At 45.2% G+C, this 22,794-nt stretch overlaps 1 protein-coding gene across 4 annotated transcripts in view; it reads right to left on the bottom strand.

The window, feature by feature from the left end:
• Positions 1 to 831: 831 nt before the first annotated feature.
• Positions 832 to 22,794, bottom strand: part of MBD3 (methyl-CpG binding domain protein 3) — a 40,220-nt gene continuing 18,257 nt past the window's right edge. For all 4 annotated transcript variants that reach the window (XM_073686345.1, XM_073686346.1, XM_073686347.1 and 1 more), the window contains 5 exons: positions 11,527 to 11,686; positions 10,661 to 10,798; positions 10,482 to 10,572; positions 9,822 to 9,999; positions 832 to 1,332 (listed from right to left, as the gene is read on the bottom strand). In XM_073686345.1, coding sequence (XP_073542446.1) covers positions 1,158 to 1,332; positions 9,822 to 9,999; positions 10,482 to 10,572; positions 10,661 to 10,798; positions 11,527 to 11,686 — 742 coding nt within the window. In that variant the 3' untranslated portion in view covers positions 832 to 1,157. The remainder of the gene's footprint in view (positions 1,333 to 9,821; positions 10,000 to 10,481; positions 10,573 to 10,660; positions 10,799 to 11,526; positions 11,687 to 22,794) is intronic.

Raw genomic sequence — 22,794 nt, 5'->3', positions numbered from 1 at the left:
GATGTAAAGTAGATATGTGGGAAATGTTGATGCTCTGATTTAAGGGCATAAAAATTAAAAGTTTGAAAATTGCTAAATTATCGCCAAATATGCGATTTTTTCACAAATAAACAAGTCATATCAAAGAAATTTTACCACTATCATGAAGTACAATATGTCACGAAAAAACAGTCTCAGAATCAGGGGGATCCGGTTAAGTGTTCCAGAGGTATTACCTCATAAAGTGACAGTGGTCAGAATTTAAAAAATTGGCTTGGTCAGGAAGGCAAACACAGGCTTCGGGGTGAAACACATTCATAATGGTCATTTATAAGCCAAGATAATGAAGTTTAAGTTTTGTTTTTTTTTCCCCAAGTGAATGTGGCACATGTTGCTACGGGGTTAACTCAGCCTTCTTGGCATTTCACTTCAGTACATATTTGTTGTATTCTTGATGAAATCACAATTCTGAAGCATCCTTCACAACTTAGATTGGGCTGCTTCTCTGTTATTCCCACTTTAACTGGGGCTTTATCATTTCAGCTTGTGTCATTTCCCGACACCTTCCAAGGAGTGCAGACACCAGATTGTAGGGTCACACAACTAACAAGGGGAATAGTATCACCCAATCATCCAATGAAAGATGCTCCAAAAAGTGATGAAGAATACCAGTGTACATAATACACCAGCAACAAACACCCGGCAGGTCCTCTTATACACAACAACCATATTTTGAAGAACAAAAAACCCCCCACAAAATAATAATGTTTACACTGTAAAACGTTAACAGTTTGCTGTCAAGGGAGGCAGTTCTTAATACCCAGGTTAACACTGCAACAATTTAAACAGAGGTGAAGCATCTTCAGTTTGTTTATTGTTCCTTCATCTAAGATCTATATATGGCAAAAAAACAAAAACCTACATTTGTAACTTGACTTAAAAACAGAAGGCCAAATGTACTTGGATTTAAAAGAACTGCAGAAACCTGTAGTGACAAAGTTCAAGATGAAGGAGGCTCCAGATCTACTAATCTTCCCCTTGTACATTGGTTGATGTGTATGTATAGTTCGGATGATAAATCAGGCGCCCTGGTGCCAAGGGAAGAAAGAATAAAAGAAAAAAAAAAAAGGGGCCACAAATGTCTACAATATTGAAAGCAGAAGACTGAATTCTCGCAGTTATGCATCATCTGCTTCCTGTCCTCGGACATCTTCCTCTTCCTCGTCGTCCTCAAGATCTTTATCAAGTGGGGCACCGCCATCCTTCGATATCTCCTCTACATGAGCTAGCATGTCCGCCATAAGAGCTTCTTCCAACTTTTTCCTCACCTGCTGCACAAGTTCTTCCTGTTTCCTGTAAAATGTTAAACATTTCAGTGTCAATGACATATTACCTGGGCCCAGGACAAATCTACATGGAGAAGCAAGGTGCTGGATTTTCAGCAAACAAGCAAAGCACAGTGGACAGCCCAACAACACTGGATGATACCAAGGAGGAGACATTCGTATAAAGATAGTATGCGAGCAAAGTGGAGAAAGCTAAGAGATAGGAGTGAGTAGACAAGAATGTGGGCCTGGATTTCAGAACATAAGGCAGCAGATGTATACAGTGGCATGCTTGCTCAAAATTACTGTTAGCGTGGACAGTTAAGCAAGTTGAAGATTAATGCTTAGTAGATAGTAGCACCCCCTTTTCGCAAGTATCACAGCTTGTAAATTCTTTTTGTAGCCAGACAAGAGACTTTCAATTCTTGTTTGAGGGATTTTCATCCATTCCTCCTTGGAAAATTCTTCCAGTTCTGCGAAATTCCTGTGTTGTCTTGCATGCACTGATCTTTTGAGGTCTAGCCACAGATTTTCAATGATGTGCAGATCAGGGGACTGTGAGGGCCATTGTAAAAGCTTCAACTTATGCCTTTTGAAGGTAGTCTATTGTGGATTTTGGAGTGTTTAGTATTATCTATTTGTAGAAGCCATCCTCTTTTCAACTTCACCTTTTTTACAGATTGTGTTATGTTTGCATCAAGAATTTGTTGAAATTTCTTGGATCCATTCTTCCCTCTACCTGTAAAATGTTCCCCGTGTCATTGGCTGCAACACAACCCTAAAGCATGAATGATCCACCCCCATGCTTAATGGTTGGCGAGATGTTCTTTCCCTTAAATTCTGTGCACTTTTTTCTCCACACATACAGGTGCATCTCACTAAATTAGATCATCAAAAAGTTAATTTCAGTTCTTCAATACAAAAAGTGAAACTCATATTATAGATAACTTTGTATTGACTATATATTTCAAGTGTTTATTTCTGTCAATGTTGATGATTATGGCTTACAGCCAATGAAAACACAAGTCATTATCTCGGTAAATTAGAATACTTTATAACAGCCTGAAAAAGGATTTTAAAATCCAAAATGTTGGCCCACTGAAATGTATGTTCAGTAAATGCACTCAATACTTGGTCGGGGCTCCTTTTGCATCAATTACGCCGCATTGATGCAGTGGCATAGAGGCGATCAGCCTGTGGCACTGCTGAGATGTTATGGAAGCCCAGGTTGCTTTGATAGCAGCCTTCAGCTCGTCTGCATTGTTGGCTCTGGTGTCTCTCATCTTCCTCTTGATTCTAGATAGATTCTCTATGGGGTTAAGGTCAGGCAAGTTTGCTGGCCAATCAAGCAGTGATACTGTTGTTTTTAAACCAGGTATTGGTACTTTTGGCAGTGTGGACAGTTGCCAAGTCCTGCTGGAGAATGAAATTTCCATCTCCAAAAAGCTTGACGGCAGAGGGAAGCATGAAGTGCTCTAAAATTTCCTGGCAGACTGCTGCGCTGACTTTGGTCTTAATAAAACACAGTGGACCTACACCAGCAGATGACATGGCTCCCCGAACCATCACAGATTGTGGACACTTCACACTAGACCTCAAGCAGCTTAGATTGTGTGCCTCTCCACTCTTCCTCCAGACTCTGGGACCTTTATTTCCAAATGAAAATTAAAACTCTGAGACCTTGTGGAGTGTGTCAATGACTGCTTTCTGTACATCTGTCAAGTCAGCAGTCTTCCTCATGATTGTGGAGCCTACTGAAACAGACTAAGGGACCTTTTTAAATGATGCCGAGGAAGCCTTTGCAGGTGTTTTTTGTTAATTATTTTTATTTACTGAGATAATGACTTTTGTGTTTTCATTGGCTGTAAGCCATAATCATCAACATTAACAGAAATAAACACTAGCAATAGATCACTCTGTTTGTAATGACTATATAATATACGAGTTTCATTTTTTGCATTGAAGAACTGAAATTAGAATATCATCTAAAAGGTAATTTAAGTGAGATGCACCCGTATCCATTATATTCTAACCTCATCGGTCCACATGACTTGTTTTCAAAATGCATCAGGCGTGCTCAGATGTTCTTTTGCATACTTCTAACTCTGAATTTTATGGTGAGGACCCAGGAGAGGTTTTCTTCTGATGACTCCTCAATGAAGGCCATATTTGTGCAGGTGTCTCTGAACAGTAGAACAATGTACCACAACTCCAGAGTCTGATCAATCTTTCTGAAGGTCTTTTTGCAGTCAAGTGGGGGATTTTGATTTGCCTCTCTAGCAATCCTATGAGCAGCTCTCACTGAAAATTTTCTTGGTCTTCCAGACCTTATCTTGACCTCCACTGTTCCTGTTAAGTGTAATTTCTTAATTACATTTCAAACTGAGGAAAGGGGAACCTGAAAACGCTTTGATATGTTCTTATAGCCTTCTCCTGCTTTGTGGGCCTACACCATTTTCAAAGTGCTAGGCAGCTGCTTAGAAGAACCCATGGTTGCTGTTTTTTGGCACAAGATTAGAGGAGGCCGGGTTTTTATAAAGCTGGGTAATTTGCATCACCTGGCCTTTCTCAATGATGATAGTGAACAAGCCATAACCCTAACAGGCTAATTAAGGTGTGAAACCTTGGTCAAAGTTATTTGAGCACACAAATCTCCAAGGGTGCCCAAACTTTTGCATTGGCTCAGTTTGTACAAAGTAAATGAGTAATTTTTAACTTTAGGCTTTTTAGACAATTTCATCTTCAACTTGCTTAACTGTTCACAATAACACTTGACCAGGGGTGCCCAAACTTTTACATGCCAAAGTACATCTACTTTTTTACCTTATTACAGGATCAATGATGGTTAATGACATAGTATATATCAATGAAGAAACAAAAATGTATCAGTCAGTAATTTTTCTGCATAGAAAACCTCAGTATGATGCACAAAAGCCTACAAAAAAAAACCTAAGCCAATAAAAGTATCTAGAGAGGAGCCACCCAGTAGCCCTGGATATTCACACCAAACCACATTTTCCATAATATATAAATATATTGTTGGGAAAGCTTGCAATGTACAGGTTCAGAGAGTCCATACACTTCTATTGCTAGATGGAAGCCAAAAGTGTCCTGAAGTTTTGTGGTCCCAATAAATTGGCATCAGGCTTAAAAGGAGTTGTCCCACAAATAAGGTACACTTTAAATCAATACATCTTGGAAAATAAATAATTTTCATAATTTGAGGTATTACAAAAAAAAAAAAAAATGTTCCTGTGCTGACATAATCTTATAAATGTGCCCCTACTGTGTAATGGCCGTGTCTGACCGTACAGGAACATGGTCTCATCATACCACATCTCCTGGGCAGGGGAGGATCAAAAGAGTATACAGACAGGACAGCAGGGGATCACAGATTATTATTTCTGTGAGGTAAAACATTCCCCTGCCTGTTTAACAATTTGTTTTAGCTCACAGAAAGAATCAGCTGTGATCCCCTGCTGTAATGTCAGTATACTCTTTTGCTTCTTCTCCTGCTGTAATGTCAGTATACTCTTTTGCTTCTTCTCCTGCTGTAATGTCAGTATACTCTTTTGCTTCCTCTCCTGCTGTAATGTCAGTATACTCTTTTGCTTCCTCTCCTGCCCCCCCCCCAGTTGGTGTCAAACTTTCAATTGTTTCTGCCCGTAAACCTGATAGTCATGCAACACAAACTAGTTATTAAATCACATTTCCCATTTGTCTACATTAGGTCAGCATCTTTTTTCAAACGTCTTTTTATTTTGTTAAGATTTTAGATGAGAACACTGAGCTGCTATTTTTCATTTTTTTTTAAATTCTACATAACACGGCAATACCCTCACATGTGGTTGTACAATATTGCTTGGGCACACAGCGGTGCTCATAAGGGAAGCAGCACCATTTGGCTTTCAGAGGGCTGATTTTGTTAGAATAGATCGTGAGTGCCTTTAACTGCACCCCTGAGTTGAGAGATCAGCAGAAACCCCCACAAGTGACCCCATACTGAATTCCTTGAGCAGTGAAGCTTCCATCTAGTGGTGTAAAGAGTATGTTCAACTCTCAGGATTTTTTTTTTGTTCAACAGCTCCACCGGACAAAATTCTTTTAGGCACGTGGAGGTTAAAAATACTCACTAAACCCCTAGATGAAATCCTTAAGCAAAGAAATTTCCAAAATAGGGTCACTGTGGGGTAGTTTTTTTTTTTTTTTTTTAACTGATCTGGCACCTTAGGAGCTCTGCAAATGGCACCCCAATCTATTCAACAAAATCTGCATTCCTTAAGCCAAATGGCACTCCTTCCCTTCTGTGCGCCCAAACCGTTTTCAACCACATATGCAATTTCTCCTGTACATGGTGATACCCCATAAATTGTGGCGACCATTTTATCCCATTAGCCCTTGTGAAAATGAAGAATTTGCAACTAACATTTTAATTGCAAAAATGTATTTTATTTCAATGGCTCATTTTACCACTACAATTTTAAGTTGGCGATAATCACATAGGTCATTAGAAATTGTATGGCCACAAACCAGGGTTCAAAAAGAAAGGAGTGAAATTTCATTATTTTGGAAGACAGATTTTTCTGGAAAGGAATATGGGTGCCATTTGCAGAATCCCATGTGACAAAACAGCAGAAACCCCCCAGCCAAAAGACCTTATTTTGGAAACTAGACCCCTTGAATTCATCTATGGGTGCAGTGACTATTTTGGCCACAAAAGCTGTTTTCCAGAAGTGAAAATTGCAAATATGCCGTATTGTGTGCAGCTTGTGCCTATGAGGACACGCACATTGTAAAGTTTTAGTACATTAGGAGACTCAAAAGGAGGGGGACTTGGGAGCGCGGATGTCACTGAATTTTATTTGTGGGGGTGGGAGCCATGAGCAGCACGGTGGCTCAGTGGTTAGCACTGCAGCCTTGCAGCACTGGGGTCCTGGGTTCAAATCCAATCAAGAACAACATCTGCAAGGAGTTTGCATGTTCTCCCTGTGTTTGTGTTCTCCTTTCTCCTCCCACACCCCAAAGACATACTGATCGGGAATGTAGACTGAGCCACAATGGGGACAGCGATTATAAATAATGTCTGTAAAGTGCTGTGGCATTAATGGCGCTATATAATTGAGCAAAATAAAAATAAAATGACAATTTTCTAGAGCTTTTGTGCCTGTATAATGTAAACCCCTCTATTTTTTACAGATATTCCAGCCAAGTGTATACTTATTTTTTTCTAGGAAAAGCCAGTTTGTTTGCATCTAAGCCTAAAGTTCACATTTATACCGTACTTACACAGTAACATCCCCAAAAAGGAGATTCAAATGACCATTCACTGAGGCAGAAAGTCAGTCTGGCCTCTGTTCCAGCAGTATCCCGTCTTTAGGTATGCATACAGCTTCCATCAAAGACCAGATGGAGACCCAAATGTCTCCTGCTCATTACACTGAATGGTTCCATTGGGAGTTTGGCCTGAATCTGTATTTGGGGGGAATTTAGATGGAAACCCCGATATTAGTGCTCAGTGTAGAGCACAGGATAATGTGTACCAAGTCTGATTTTTAAGAGGTAAAATGAACTAATAAAAACAAATTCTTGAACTGTTACATTTTTTTTGTCTGCCATTCACAATGCAGTATAAGTGATCAGACAAGCATTTTCCAGGTCAGTACAATTATAGAGATACAAGATTTATATAGTTTATGTTTTGGCAGTTTTGCACAAAAGTTAACTAAAAATTGTTTCTTTGTTGCCGTATTCCAAGAACTACACTTTTATACTTTTGCTGGCAGAGCTGTACGAGGGCTGTTTTTTGTGGGACGAGTTGAACTTTTTACTGGTACCATTTTGGGGTACATAATATTTTATAATCACTTTTTATTCAGATTTTTCATATACAAAATGAACGAAACAGTAATTCTGGAAACTTTTATATGCAGTTGTGTGGTAAGAGTGAGAAGACAGCTCTGTTCAGTATAATTACAGAGATACCACATTTACATAGGTTTATGATTTGCAATGTTTTCACACTAGAAACATTAATTCATAAAATATATTTTGCATTGCCATATTCGTAACATTTTTCTGCTAACAGAGCCACTTGAGGGGTTGTTTTTTGCGAGTCAGTGAGGTTCTCAACGCTTGTTTTTTTTTTACATGACTTTTTGATCGCTTTTTATTTCCTATTTGCATGCAGCACAATGAAAGGGCTACATTTTTGACATGTTATTTTTTTTTCCTGCTCACCTTTAAGGATAAATAATGTGACCATTTTATAGTCATTTTGGACACGACAATACCAATTATGTGTACTTTTTTTTAGTTTTTACACAAAAGCTGTGTTTTTTTTGTGGTGAATTTTTTTTTTTTTTTAATGGCGTTTTAGTCCCCTTATGGGACGTGAATATTTTTCACTTTAATCGCTGGTCTCATGAACTGCAATACTAACGCACTGCAGTGCATGAGGTCTATCAGTTTTATAATTACACTGCCTATTATACCTGGCTTGTGGCAGGGCCTAACCCCAAGAACATTACTTTGCTTGGGGATAGTGTGGCAACTTCCGGAACCCGCGATTATTGGGTCCCGATATATTAAAGAGAGCCATCTCATTCAGTTAACCATCCGGATGCCACGGTCACGATTAAAAGCAGTATTAACCCCTTAATGACCGGAGCATTTTCCGTTTTTTTTGCTCCCCTTCTTCCCAGAGCCAGAACTTTTTTATTTTTTGTTCAATATGGCCATGTGAGGGCTTATTTTTTGCGGGACGAGTTGTACTTTTGAACGCCATCACTGGTTTTACCATATTGTGTACTGGAAAAAGGGAAAAAAATTCCAAGTGCTGTGAAATTGCAAAAAAAAATTAACTGAATGCTAAAACTGACCTGCCATTATTATTTTCCAGGTCATTACGAGTTCGTAGACACCAAACATGTATAGGTTCTTTTTTATTTAAGTGGCGAAAAAAAAATCTAATTTTTTTTTTTAAATCAAAAGGCATTTTCCGAGACCCCTAGCGTCTCCATTTTTCGGGATCTGGGGCTGGGTGAGGACTTATTTTTTGCGTGCCGGGCTGACGTTTTTATTGATACCATTTTGGGGTATATCCGATGTTTTGATTGCCCGCTATTGCAATGTTGCGTCGACCAAAAAAAACTTAATTCTGGCGTTTGGAATTTTTTTCTCGTTACGCTATTTACCGATCAGATTCTTTTTTTATATTGTTAGATCAGGCAATTCTGAACGCGGAGATACCAAATGTGTATGTGGGGTTTATTTTTTATTATTTTATTTTGAATGGGGCAAAAGGGGGGTGATTTAAACTTTTATATATTTAAATTTTTTTTTTTTTTCCTTCTTTACACTTTTTGCTTGCTTCTATAGTTTCCTTAGGAGACTAGAAGCAGAGGCTGTCCGATCACCTCTGCTACATAGAGGTGATGAGCAGATTGCCTCTATGTAGTAGAAATACTCACTTGCTATGAGCGCCGACCACTGGGTGGCGCTCATAGCAAGTGAGACATGACAACCAGAGGGGTCTCCTGCAAATCCCGGGTTATCATGCCCACGCATCGATGAACCGCGATTACGTGACGGGGGTCACCAATGGGCGGGGCTAATGCAGCGCTTCCGGCACGGTGCTGTTATATGCCGCTGTCAGAGATTGACAGCGCCATTTAACTGGTTAACAGCCGCGGGTGGATCGCGATTCCACCCGCGGCTGTTGCGGGCACATGTCAGCTGTAAGAATCAGCTGACACTTGCCCGGTTCAGTGCGGGCTCACCGCCGGAGCAGCCGCTGAACCGGCCTTTCCGACGTGGTGCGTACTATTACTGACCACGTCGGAAAGAGGTTAAGGTTATGAAATGGCTGTGATCCGTGCTTATAAAAAAAAAAATTGTGCCTGATGCAGCAGTGTGTTGGCTACAATACACAGCTGACACTTGCTGCATTTTTGACCATCGGGAGGTGGGTCACTATTCACCTAATAGCAGCGTTGAAGATCAGGGTCCCTTAATATCAGATATAAAAAAAGTTTATTGGCAGTCGTCAATTGGTTATTTGTACCATTATTGTATAAGCAATGTTTTGTTTTTTATTAAATACAAGTTATTTTTTGTGTGGGCAGCGGAAAGAATAAAGAAGAAAAAAAAGAAAAGTTTATATTAGGTTTTTCTATTACCCAGTTAGAGATAATTTTAATAAAACAATTGATTTTGTGTCTCCAATTTCTGGGAGCCAAAATTTTAATTTTCTAGAATGGAGTGGAGTCAGAATTTGTTTTTTTGTGGCACAAGATGAAGTCACATCTCTACCATTTTGAGGTAAACATGGCGTTTTCATCACATTGTATGGGAGGTGAATTTAAAAAAAAAAAAAAAAAAAAAAAAAAAAATGATATTTACCATGAATAGAATAGTATTGCAATTGTCTAGCTTTGAAAAAAAAATCACAGAACTATATGCACTTTTCCATGTATAGCTCTCACAACATATTGTAATGGTAGACAAATATCCATCTACCTGATGTCCTCATCTGTCACCATAAATGCTTTACAAAGTGGCTGAGAAGTGTTAAGCCATACTCCTGGGTTCTTCTCCACTGCAGCAGACAACTGCCCAGTGATTGGCATGGTGCTGGTATGTAAGGCGCTAGCAATAGCAGAAAGGAGAGTTTCATCAGTGCATCCAGGGCCCACACCTAGGAGTGGAGAAAAGGTCAGGAACACCATCATTAGTAAGGTATAAAGATAAAACCATAACTAAGAGCAAACAACGATGATCACCATGTAATCTACTTGCAGCCACCTTCACCTTCCTGATGATAACCGCTTACCCATGGAGGTTTCTGCTGTTTGATCAATGTCTGAACACCAGCTGGCCTGCATGTATAAGACAAAACGTGGGCTAACTGCAGCCACTTCCAGCTGAATCTCTGCAACGTGCAAGCATAATAACGCCAGCAGAGCGAGAACCCCACATGGACTATAGGCAGCGATCATTATATTTCCCAGAATGGCTATGTGGAGGAAATCAGGGTATCTAGAGCAGGATCCTCTATAGATGGCATAGATGGGAAATAATCAGAACAACACATGCCTAAAAAAAAGGTCTATAATTTTTGGGTACAAAAAAAAAAAAAAAAAAAGAAAAAGAAAAACAGTGTAAGAACAAAGCACTTACCCTGAAGTCCTTTTGGCAATTCCATAGTTTTCACAAGCTCCTCAGCTATGTCAAAAGCATTTAAGCCACTTAGCTTCTTTTCCCAAAAAAGCTATTTAAAAGGATAAAGAAGTAAAAGTTTAGTCCTGGGAAGATGTACTCATCAAAAGATGTTTTGAATATGTTTTGTAATTGGCTACCTGACGTGGCTGGTCAACTGCTTTCTGGGGGTCACTTTTCACTTTGTTGGTAGGATGGTTTGTTACTTTGGTAACTGGTTGCTTGAAGATGGAGGCCGTCTGTCTAACTGGAAGTGCAGTGTTTAGATCAGGCTTTCCCTAGAAAAATAGTAATTGGAACAATACAGTTTCATTTTTTTTCTGTGGCTCTGTGACATTTTTTCTTTTCTGTGTATACTGGCCACTTTAAAGAGAAGCTTTCACCACATTTTTCATGATGTTCTTCCTTTATGACACTAACCAATCATAAACAGGCCGCAACACTCAGGGGTCAGTAATCACATTCGTGTCTGCTGCGCCCAACTTGTACTCACTCTGCAGGGAGATCAGGCAGTCATTAGATCTCAGGAGCAACCAGATTTCTGGACTGCTGTGTGAGATGAAAGGACACCCTGCTCTGATTTCACTGCAGAGTGAGTACAAACAAGTGTCACTGACACCTTTGAGCTCTCCGCTTTGGACAGACACTGCTGGTGGTGGGGGCAGTAAAGCAGAGGTGTCCTTACCAGAAGGGTTTGTAATGTGATACAGGTAAACTCCACTGCACTGCCCCTCCCCCCACACAGACTCATACAGGATGTTAGACCAGGAGATCTGAGCTGTATCATTACATCTCACACACAGAGGAACCTGCTCTGAGCTATTGTGGGGAAGTGTTTTTTCTGCTGTGATGCTGCCTTCTTATGATTGGTCAGCATCATACAGGGAGAAGGAGTACACGCCCCCAGTAAAAACACTGATAGCACCCACCTGGACTTAACGAAAATTAACTCATTACATAGCGAATACTTTGATTTCTAATTGGTACTCCTAAGATTTAACATTACCTTAGCCTGATTTAGTCCATCGTACCGCAAACGTTGGCGGTTCTTGTTGATTTTGCTCATCAGCATTTTCCCTGTCCGAAAGTCAAATGTGCTTAGGTCCATGGAGTTTCCAAGGTATCGTGCCAGCTGTGGCTTACTACGGAACTTCTTACCACTTGGGCTGAAAATGAAGGCAAGACTGAAAGTCAACAATCGTTTTCCTAATTTGACTTCTCTAAATTATTATTAAAGGGAACATAAAAGCTAGAAATGGATAATAAGTTAGTAGAAAGAAGTTTAATTTGCCCCCACTGTTTGTAAGATTTTCCATAAAGTCCTAAAATACATTCTAGGAGGAGGGTATAAGCACTTTCTGCAGCCAGATATCTTCAGGCCCCCTTATACAGAGAAAAGTTGGCCTAACCCATCCACTTGATATCCATGTAATGTGAATAAGGACCTCCCAATTAGGAGGCAATGCCCAAATGCTCTTAATGGAGCAATTGGGCAATTCCTCCTAATTCAGTTGTTGCACCCTGTGCATATAGGAGCATGGCCTCCCTTTTCTTTGAACTGGACATTACATTTAAAATGCTCCCCACCGCTAGGTGTCCATTAGTCAGGGCCTCGGTCCTTCTCAGCCCTTATTCACACATACATCATTAGACACATGGTAAGGTTTTAATATTATAGGTTGGGACCATCCCCAATGGTGTCAACTTGATGTAATGGAATGGCTTTTCCGTACTTTTGATCAAAATTATGTTAACCAAGTATCCTATGTTATTTCCATGCACTATTGCTATTTATTTACTGCAGGGTATTTGCTCATTTTGTTTTTGGCTTGAGTTTTGTCTGTTTACTGGCCAGTGAGAACATGCACCTACATGCATGCAAACCAACTTATATTCCAGTTCATTGCTTTTGGTTTCAATTCCCAATATTGTTGTTCACCCTAGAGACACCAGCAGAGGCATCAGCAGACATTTACTCCTGCTCCCCACATTGAAAAACAAGTGTTTTTAACCAAGGGAGAATTTACACTGAGTGCAGTATGAGTGTATTAATATAGTGATCTACCTCTGCTCTCTCTGCTGTCTAGCACAGTTCTGGTCCTCTTGAGTGACGTCACCGCTCTGCAGACTCCTCCGGGTCACACAGTGCGCTGCGACCCAGAAATTACTTTTAGAATGCAAGCCTATGGAAAGTCAGAACGAGGCCTTATAGGCCTTCATTGTAAGAGACCTCTGGCTCACACAGACAGTCGGCTAGTCGCAATTGTGGTGACTTCACTGAGAAGAGAAGAACGGCGGTAGGCGAGTATATTAAAGAGGTTGTCCACTACTATTTAAAATGCCCCCAATGTATCCACATACGTCACGTCAAGTGGGGCTTGACCCAGTGATGTGCTCCCCGCTGATTGATGGGCTGTGGGCGGGGTTTCCCCATGTGACAGCCCAGCATCCACCGCGCCTCTCCTCATTCACTGGGAAAACGAGCAGTGGATGCTGGGCTGTGATGCACTTCTCCACCCTGCCCACAGCCCATCAATCAGCGGGGAGCACGTCACTGGCTCACGCCTGACGTGACATCAGCGGATGTCAGAGCTGGCTGCAGCCGGGGGTCACGTAACGTCTGTGAGCGGCCAGCAATAGCGCCACTCACAGGTAATAAAGAACAGACAAGGTAATTAGAAAAAAAACTTCTCTCCACAGTTTAAAGAAGTTGTACAGTACTTTATAATACCCCCACCCCAATGTATCCCCCCGGGCCCCTAAGACTTTTTGTAATTACCTTACATTGCTGATAATGTGCTTGTCTGGCCGCAGTTTCTAACATCATGTCCGCTCTCTCTCTGAAACTCAACCTTTCCAAAACTGAACTTCTTCTGCTCCTGCCGTCTACTCACCTCCCTAAATCTGACATCTCTCTCTCCGTGTGTGGCACCACAATAACGCCGAGCCAGCAGGCGCATTGTCAGGGCGTTATCTTACCATCATCATTTTTGCTTTAATTATACTATCTTTAGCTATGTTACTTATGACTGTTGTTTATGAACCTCTGAATTGTAAAGATCTGCGGAATATGTTGGCGCTATATAAATAAAGATTATTATTATTATTATTAATGCCTGTGAGCGGCGCCATCGGTGGCCACTCACAGGCAACACGTGACCCCGCGCTGTCGTCACGACAAATGAGGTGTGACTCAGCGCTGGGGTCCCCGTGTCACACCCAGCATCCACCGCACGCTTTCCCAATGAATGGGGAGAGGCAGAGCGAGCGGTGGATGCCGGGTGTGATGCGGTGGGGGGAGACAAAGACCCCCAGCTGCTGCCAGGACTTGTCGTGACATCAGCGGATGTCAGAGCCGGCACCAGCTGGGGGTCACGTGATGCCTGTGAGCGGCCAGTGATAGCGCCGCTCACAGGCATTATCTGCAACGTAAGGTAATTACAAAAATCCTTAGGGGCCCCGGGGGGATACATTGGTGGGGAGAATATAAAGTAATGGACAACCCCTTTAAATACAGTGGGGGTATTTTACAGTGAGTACTGAAAGTATTCATACCCCCTTACATTCTTCACTCTGTTTCATTGCAGTAATTTGGTTAAGTTCATTGTTTTTTCTCATTAAAGTACACTTTGTACCTCATCTTGAATGAGAAAAAAAAAAACAGAAAATGTAGAAATTTCTGCAAATTTATTAAAAAAGAAAAACTGAAATATCACATGGTCATAAGTATTCAGACCCTTTGTTCAGTATTGAGTAGAAGCACCCTTTTGAGCTAGTACAGCCATGAGTCGTCTTGGGAATGATGCAACAAGTTTTTCACACCTGGATTTGGGGATCCTCTGCCATTCTTCCGTGCAGATCCTCTCCAGTTTCGTCAGGTTGGATGGTGAACAGCCATTTTCAGGTCTCTTCAGAGATGCTCAATTGGGTTTAGGTCAGGGCTCTGGCTCGGACAGTTAAGAATGGTCACAGTTCTTCTGAAGCCACTCCTTTGTTATTTTAGCTGTGTGCTTAGGGTTACTGTCTTGTTGGAAGGTGAACCTTCTGCCAAGTCTGAGGTCCAAAGCATTCTGGAAGAGGTTTTCAACCAGGATGTCTCTGTACTTGGCCGCATTCATGTTTCCTTCAATTGCAACCAGTCCTCCTGTCCCTGCAGCTGAAAAACACCCCCATAGCATGATGCTGCCACCACGTTTCACTGTTGGGATTATATTGGGCAGGTGATGAGCAGTGCCTGGTTTTCTCCACACATACCGCTGAGAATTATCACCCAAAAAGTTCTATCTTGGTCTCATCAGACCAGAGAATCTTATTTCTCATAGTCTGTCAGTCCTTCATGTGTTTTTGAGCAAACTCAATGCAAGACATATGAAAGCCAGCATAGAGGAGAGGCTTCCGTCGGGCTACTCCGCCATAAAGGCCCGACTGGTGGAGGGCTGCAGTGATCGTTGACTTTGAGGAACTTTCTCCCATCTCCCTACTGCATCTCTGGAGCTCATGAGAAAGGAGAACCACCGAATGATAGGTCCAATCAAACAAAGGGATTTAAATAAATAACCTTTATTAGTGTTCTGGTTAAAGTGGAACTACATGCACAAGGAAGGCCGCACTGCAGTAACCAAAAAAATTGTATAGAACAACATTATATTTAGATTTTATGCTTGACTACAAAATGTACTGGTGAGTACAAAGACAGGTACATAAAAGACTGAAAATCAGCTTAACCAACCAGGATATGGTAAGTAGACATAATCACCAAACAGTCCAATACAGGTGGCAGATGAATGGCCAAATAGTATATATATAAATGCTATGGGGAAAATTCCATGTGCTCTGTATTAATGACCATTCATGTGCCCCATATATACCTGAACTGCTGATAATATTAATACCAAGATACTGACTCCAACCATTAAAGAGTTAAAGGTTGCATACCTGTACACTAGTCCAGCATGTGTGAGTGGCACCACGCGGCCAAACCCCGACACGCGTTTCGGAAACATGTCCTTCGTATGCAATTTTTTTGGTTACTGCAGTGCGGCCTTCCTTGTGCATGTAGTGCCACTTTAACCATAACACTAATAAAGGTTATTTATTTAAATCCCTTTGTTTGATTGGACCTATCAGTCGGTGGTTCTCCTTTCTCATGTGTTTTACTGAATGGTCTGCCATTCCCCATTGGTCCATATAGTAAGCACACGATAATTGATAGACCTGGTGATCTGCGGGTCTGAACATGGTCAGTGGCCTGTGCTGCTACATTCAGTTTTTTGTATCTTATCTCTGGAGCTCAGCCAGTGATCTTGGGGTTCTTCGTTACCTATCTCACCAAGGCTCTTCTCCCATTATTGCTCAGTTTGGCTGGACGGCCAGGTCTAGGAAGACTTCTTCCATTTAAGGATTATGGAGGCCACTGTGCTCTTAGGCACCTTGAGTAATGCAGAAATGCTTTTGTAACCTTGGCCAGATCTGTGCCTTGCCACAATTCTGTCTCTGAGCTCCTTGGGCAGTTCCTTTGAGCTCATGATTCTCATTTCATATGACATGCACTGTGAGCTGTGAGGTCTTATATAGACAGGTGTGTGCCTTTCCAAATCAAGTCCTATCAGTTTAATTAAACACAGCTGGACTCCAATGATGGAGTAGAACCATCTTAAGGAGGATCACAAGGAAATGGACAGCATGTGACTTACATATGAGTGTCTGAGCAAAGGGTCTGAATACTTATGACCATGGGATATTTCAGTTTTTCTTTTTTAATAAATTTGCAAAAATGTCTACATTTCTGTTTTTTCATACAAGATGGGGCGCAGAGTGTACGTTAATGAGAAAAAAAATGAACTTTTTAGAATTTACCAAATGGCTGCAATGAAACAAAGAATGAAAAATTTAAAGGGGTCTGAATTCTTTCCGTACCCACTGAAAATAGTAGTAGACAACTTCTTTAATAAACTCATACTATGCTACACTACATGCACATATACACACATTTAATAAAAAATAAAGATGGGAGAGCTTCTTTAAAGGTCAAATTCAGACAGCTGTGATGCACAATCCGGGTGACTGCGGCCAGTCTGTTCATCACTATCTGCACACAAATGTCTAAATTCAGCTTTAGTCAGCTTCAGTTTGGGGAGGGGGGCTAAAGACATTAAGCTGTCTGCTATATAACATGTATGGGTTACCTTTACAGGCAGACACTGGTGTAGAGGAAAAGAAAGGGGTAAATGTCTGGTCTCTTGGAACACATACGCATTTATCATTCCTCAGTTTTAGGCTAGGTTCACACATTATGGTTTTTTCAGCATTTTCTTTCTGCAACAAAATCTGATCTCTTGCCAGGAGTTTGTTCAGGATTTTTGTTGCCGGCTTGCTGCTTTTTTTTTTCCTTGGTGCGGTTTTTTCACTGTCCTTTTGTCTGTTATGCATGTACATAAAGTTCAGTGAAAAGAAAAAAAAAAAAATCTCATTCTGGTTCAGGCACAAAATACAAAACCGCTGAAAACTTAACACTTGCGTTTTTCATGCGCTTTATTCACCACTCATTACTTCCAATGGGTGAAAAACCGCTGAAAGTAGTGACATGCTCTATTTTGCAAAAATACTGTATTTTTCGGACTACAAGACGCACTTTTTTCCTCCAAAATTTTGTAGGAAAATGGGGGGTGCGTCTTATAGTCCGAATGTTGGGGGGGGGGGGGGTGTATATTTATGTGTGGTGTGTGTGTGTGTGTGGGGGGGGGGGGAGCGGTATCGGTGGAGGAACGGGGCACAGGAGGCAGCAGCCACCTACTGCAGCCTACACTGTCCCCGCTGCTAAAGAAAATGAATATTCACTGCTCCCCACGCCCATGGGGCGTGGGGAGCACTGAATATTCATGCTCCTTAATAGTGGCACACAGTGTAGCCGGGCTGCGGCTCACTGTGTAGCCGGGCTGCGGCTCCTGCTGCTGCTGCCGGAATCGCCTGTGCCCGCTGTTAAAAGGGCATGAATATTCAACCTCTCTCCACGCCCATGGGCGTGTGGAGGGGGTGAATATTCATGCCCTTTAATAAGCGGGCACACGCGACAGCCGGCAGCAGCAGGAGCCGCAGCGCGGCTACGCTGTGTGCAGGCTATGAAGGAGAGTGAAGTCACTGCTCCCCGCGCACACAGTCCTGGCGTGGGGAGCAGTGACTTCCGGCAGCTGATCTCTCCTTGTGAGCCGCGCATGGCAGCGACGTCATGCGCGGCTCACATGGAGAGATCAGTGCGGGCAGACAGGACGCAGCGCTGGAGGAGAGAAGAAAGGTGAGTAGGAGTGTTTATTTATTTTATGTGGAGCATGATGGGGATGAGGGGTGCCAAGCATACCAGGATAGGAATCTGGGGGTGCCAATCCATACCAAGACAGGGATGAGGGGTGCCAATCCATACCAAGACAGGAATCTGGGGGTGCCAATCCATACCAAGACAGGGATGAGGGGGTGCCAATCCATACCAGGACAGGGATGAGGGGGTGCCAATCCATACCAGGACAGGGATGAGGGGGTGCCAATCCATACCAGGACAGGGATGAGGGGGTGCCAATCCATACCAAGACAGGGATGAGGGGGTGCCAATCCATACCAAGACAGGGATGAGGGGGTGCCAATCCATACCAAGACAGGGATGAGGGGGTGCCAATCCATACCAAGACAGGGATGAGGGGGTGCCAATCCATACCAAGACAGGGATGAGGGGTGCCAATCCATACCAAGACAGGAATGAGGGGTGCCAATCCATACCAAGACAGGAATCTGGGGGTGCCAATCCACACCAAGACAGGAATCTGGGGGTGCCAATCCACACCAGGACAGGGATGAGGGGTGCCAATCCACACCAGGACAGGGATGAGGGGGTGCCAATCCACACCAGGACAGGGATGAGGGGGTGCCAATCCACACCAGGACAGGGATGAGGGGGTGCCAATCCACACCAGGACAGGGATGAGGGGGTGCCAATCCACACCAGGACAGGGATGAGGGGGTGCCAATCCACACCAGGACAGGGATGAGGGGGTGCCAATCCACACCAGGACAGGGATGAGGGGGTGCCAATCCACACCAGGACAGGGATGAGGGGGTGCCAATCCACACCAGGACAGGGATGAGGGGGTGCCAATCCACACCAGGACAGGGATGAGGGGGTGCCAATCCACACCAGGACAGGGATGAGGGGGTGCCAATCCACACCAGGACAGGGATGAGGGGGTGCCAATCCACACCAGGACAGGGATGAGGGGGTGCCAATCCACACCAGGACAGGGATGAGGGGGTGCCAATCCACACCAGGACAGGGATGAGGGGGTGCCAATCCACACCAGGACAGGGATGAGGGGGTGCCAATCCACACCAGGACAGGGATGAGGGGGTGCCAATCCACACCAGGACAGGGATGAGGGGGTGCCAATCCACACCAGGACAGGGATGAGGGGGTGCCAATCCACACCAGGACAGGGATGAGGGGGTGCCAATCCATACCAGGACAGGGATGAGGGGGTGCCAATCCATACCAGGACAGGGATGAGGGGGTGCCAATCCATACCAGGACAGGGATGAGGGGGTGCCAATCCATACCAGGACAGGGATGAGGGGGTGCCAATCCATACCAGGACAGGGATGAGGGGGTGCCAATCCATACCAGGACAGGGATGAGGGGGTGCCAATCCATACCAGGACAGGGATGAGGGGGTGCCAATCCATACCAGGACAGGGATGAGGGGGTGCCAATCCATACCAGGACAGGGATGAGGGGGTGCCAATCCATACCAGGACAGGGATGAGGGGGTGCCAATCCATACCAGGACAGGGATGAGGGGGTGCCAATCCATACCAGGACAGGGATGAGGGGGTGCCAATCCATACCAGGACAGGGATGAGGGGGTGCCAATCCATACCAGGACAGGGATGAGGGGGTGCCAATCCATACCAGGACAGGGATGAGGGGGTGCCAATCCATACCAGGACAGGGATGAGGGGGTGCCAATCCATACCAGGACAGGGATGAGGGGGTGCCAATCCATACCAGGACAGGGATGAGGGGGTGCCAATCCATACCAGGACAGGGATGAGGGGGTGCCAATCCATACCAGGACAGGGATGAGGGGGTGCCAATCCATACCAGGACAGGGATGAGGGGGTGCCAATCCATACCAGGACAGGGATGAGGGGGTGCCAATCCATACCAGGACAGGGATGAGGGGGTGCCAATCCATACCAGGACAGGGATGAGGGGGTGCCAATCCATACCAGGACAGGGATGAGGGGGTGCCAATCCATACCAGGACAGGGATGAGGGGGTGCCAATCCATACCAGGACAGGGATGAGGGGGTGCCAATCCATACCAGGACAGGGATGAGGGGGTGCCAATCCATACCAGGACAGGGATGAGGGGGTGCCAATCCATACCAGGACAGGGATGAGGGGGTGCCAATCCATACCAGGACAGGGATGAGGGGGTGCCAATCCATACCAGGACAGGGATGAGGGGGTGCCAATCCATACCAGGACAGGGATGAGGGGGTGCCAATCCATACCAGGACAGGGATGAGGGGGTGCCAATCCATACCAGGACAGGGATGAGGGGGTGCCAATCCATACCAGGACAGGGATGAGGGGGTGCCAATCCATACCAGGACAGGGATGAGGGGGTGCCAATCCATACCAGGACAGGGATGAGGGGGTGCCAATCCATACCAGGACAGGGATGAGGGGGTGCCAATCCATACCAGGACAGGGATGAGGGGGTGCCAATCCATACCAGGACAGGGATGAGGGGGTGCCAATCCATACCAGGACAGGGATGAGGGGGTGCCAATCCATACCAGGACAGGGATGAGGGGGTGCCAATCCATACCAGGACAGGGATGAGGGGGTGCCAATCCATACCAGGACAGGGATGAGGGGGTGCCAATCCATACCAGGACAGGGATGAGGGGGTGCCAATCCATACCAGGACAGGGATGAGGGGGTGCCAATCCATACCAGGACAGGGATGAGGGGGTGCCAATCCATACCAGGACAGGGATGAGGGGGTGCCAATCCATACCAGGACAGGGATGAGGGGGTGCCAATCCATACCAGGACAGGGATGAGGGGGTGCCAATCCATACCAGGACAGGGATGAGGGGGTGCCAATCCATACCAGGACAGGGATGAGGGGGTGCCAATCCATACCAGGACAGGGATGAGGGGGTGCCAATCCATACCAGGACAGGGATGAGGGGGTGCCAATCCATACCAGGACAGGGATGAGGGGGTGCCAATCCATACCAGGACAGGGATGAGGGGGTGCCAATCCATACCAGGACAGGGATGAGGGGGTGCCAATCCATACCAGGACAGGGATGAGGGGTGCCAATCCATACCAGGACAGGGATGAGGGGTGCCAATCCATACCAGGACAGGGATGAGGGGCGCCAATCCATACCAGGACAGGGATGAGGGGTGCCAATCCATACCAGGACAGGGATGAGGGGTGCCAATCCATACCAGGACAGGGATGAGGGGTGCCAATCCATACCAGGACAGGGATGAGGGGTGCCAATCCATACCAGGACAGGGATGAGGGGTGCCAATCCATACCAGGACAGGGATGAGGGGTGCCAATCCATACCAGGACAGGGATGAGGGGTGCCATGCATACCAGGACAGGGATGAGGGGTGCCATGCATACCAGGACAGGGATGAGGGGTGCCATGCATACCAGGACAGGGATGAGGGGTGCCATGCATACCAGGACAGGGATGAGGGGTGCCATGCATACCAGGACAGGGATGAGGGGTGCCATGCATGCCAGGATGGAGGAGTTCCATGCGTAGCAGGATAGGGATGAGGGGTACCATGCATACCAGGATAGGGATCTGGGGGTTCCATGCATACCAGGATAGGGATCTGGGGGTTCCATGCATACCAGGATAGGAGGCCGAAGCAAAAAATGATGATCCTTAGCAGCAACATAGTAAAAAGGTATACATTTATTAACGATAGGGGTGGAGTACACACATAAGATGCAAAGTATTAAAATGGCGCACACATTAGATGGAGAAACTCAGGATCAGGTAAGGTGTACATATGGCTACAGATGCACAGCCACCTGGACATGTCTGACATAGACAGATTGCATTTGTAGTATAAAGTATAATAGATGGAGACCTTAAATTATATATAAACCATACTAAGTAGCATGAAAGTAAGTCCCCAATAAAGAGTATACCTGTTCCTGGTGTGTGTGCGCCAACCCCGACGCGCGTTTCGGCGAGCAGCCTTTGTCAAGGGGTATGTGCAGAGTGATATAAGTGCAGTATAAAAAGGCACGAACAACCAATGGAAGAGGTCCCACCTACCACACCAGGATAGGGATGAGGGGGAGCCACGCATACCAGGATAGGGATGAGGGGGAGCCACGCATACCAGGATAGGGATGAGGGGGAGCCACGCATACCAGGATAGGGATGAGGGGGAGCCACGCATACCAGGATAGGGATGAGGGGGAGCCACGCATACCAGGATAGGGATGAGGGGGAGCCACGCATACCAGGATAGGGATGAGGGGGAGCCACGCATACCAGGATAGGGATGAGGGGGAGCCACGCATACCAGGATAGGGATGAGGGGGAGCCACGCATACCAGGATAGGGATGAGGGGGAGCCACGCATACCAGGATAGGGATGAGGGGGAGCCACGCATACCAGGATAGGGATGAGGGGGAGCCACGCATACCAGGATAGGGATGAGGGGGAGCCACGCATACCAGGATAGGGATGAGGGGGAGCCACGCATACCAGGATAGGGATGAGGGGGAGCCACGCATACCAGGATAGGGATGAGGGGGAGCCACGCATACCAGGATAGGGATCAGGGGGAGCCACGCATACCAGGATAGGGATCAGGGGGAGCCACGCATACCAGGATAGGGATCAGGGGGAGCCACGCATACCAGGATAGGGATCAGGGGGAGCCACGCATACCAGGATAGGGATCAGGGGGAGCCACGCATACCAGGATAGGGATCAGGGGGAGCCACGCATACCAGGATAGGGATCAGGGGGAGCCACGCATACCAGGATAGGGATCAGGGGGAGCCACGCATACCAGGATAGGGATCAGGGGGAGCCACGCATACCAGGATAGGGATCAGGGGGAGCCACGCATACCAGGATAGGGATCAGGGGGAGCCACGCATACCAGGATAGGGATCAGGGGGAGCCACGCATACCAGGATAGGGATCAGGGGGAGCCACGCATACCAG

The sequence above is a fragment of the Phyllobates terribilis genome, unplaced genomic scaffold (assembly GCF_046119375.1).
Source record: "Phyllobates terribilis strain yellow unplaced genomic scaffold, ASM4611937v1 Scaffold_1__5_contigs__length_1240528914, whole genome shotgun sequence".
In the NCBI taxonomy this organism is placed as follows: Eukaryota; Metazoa; Chordata; class Amphibia; order Anura; family Dendrobatidae; genus Phyllobates; species Phyllobates terribilis.
The sequence above is the reverse complement of the archived record's forward strand: the minus strand, read 5'-3'. Positions and strand labels throughout refer to the sequence as shown.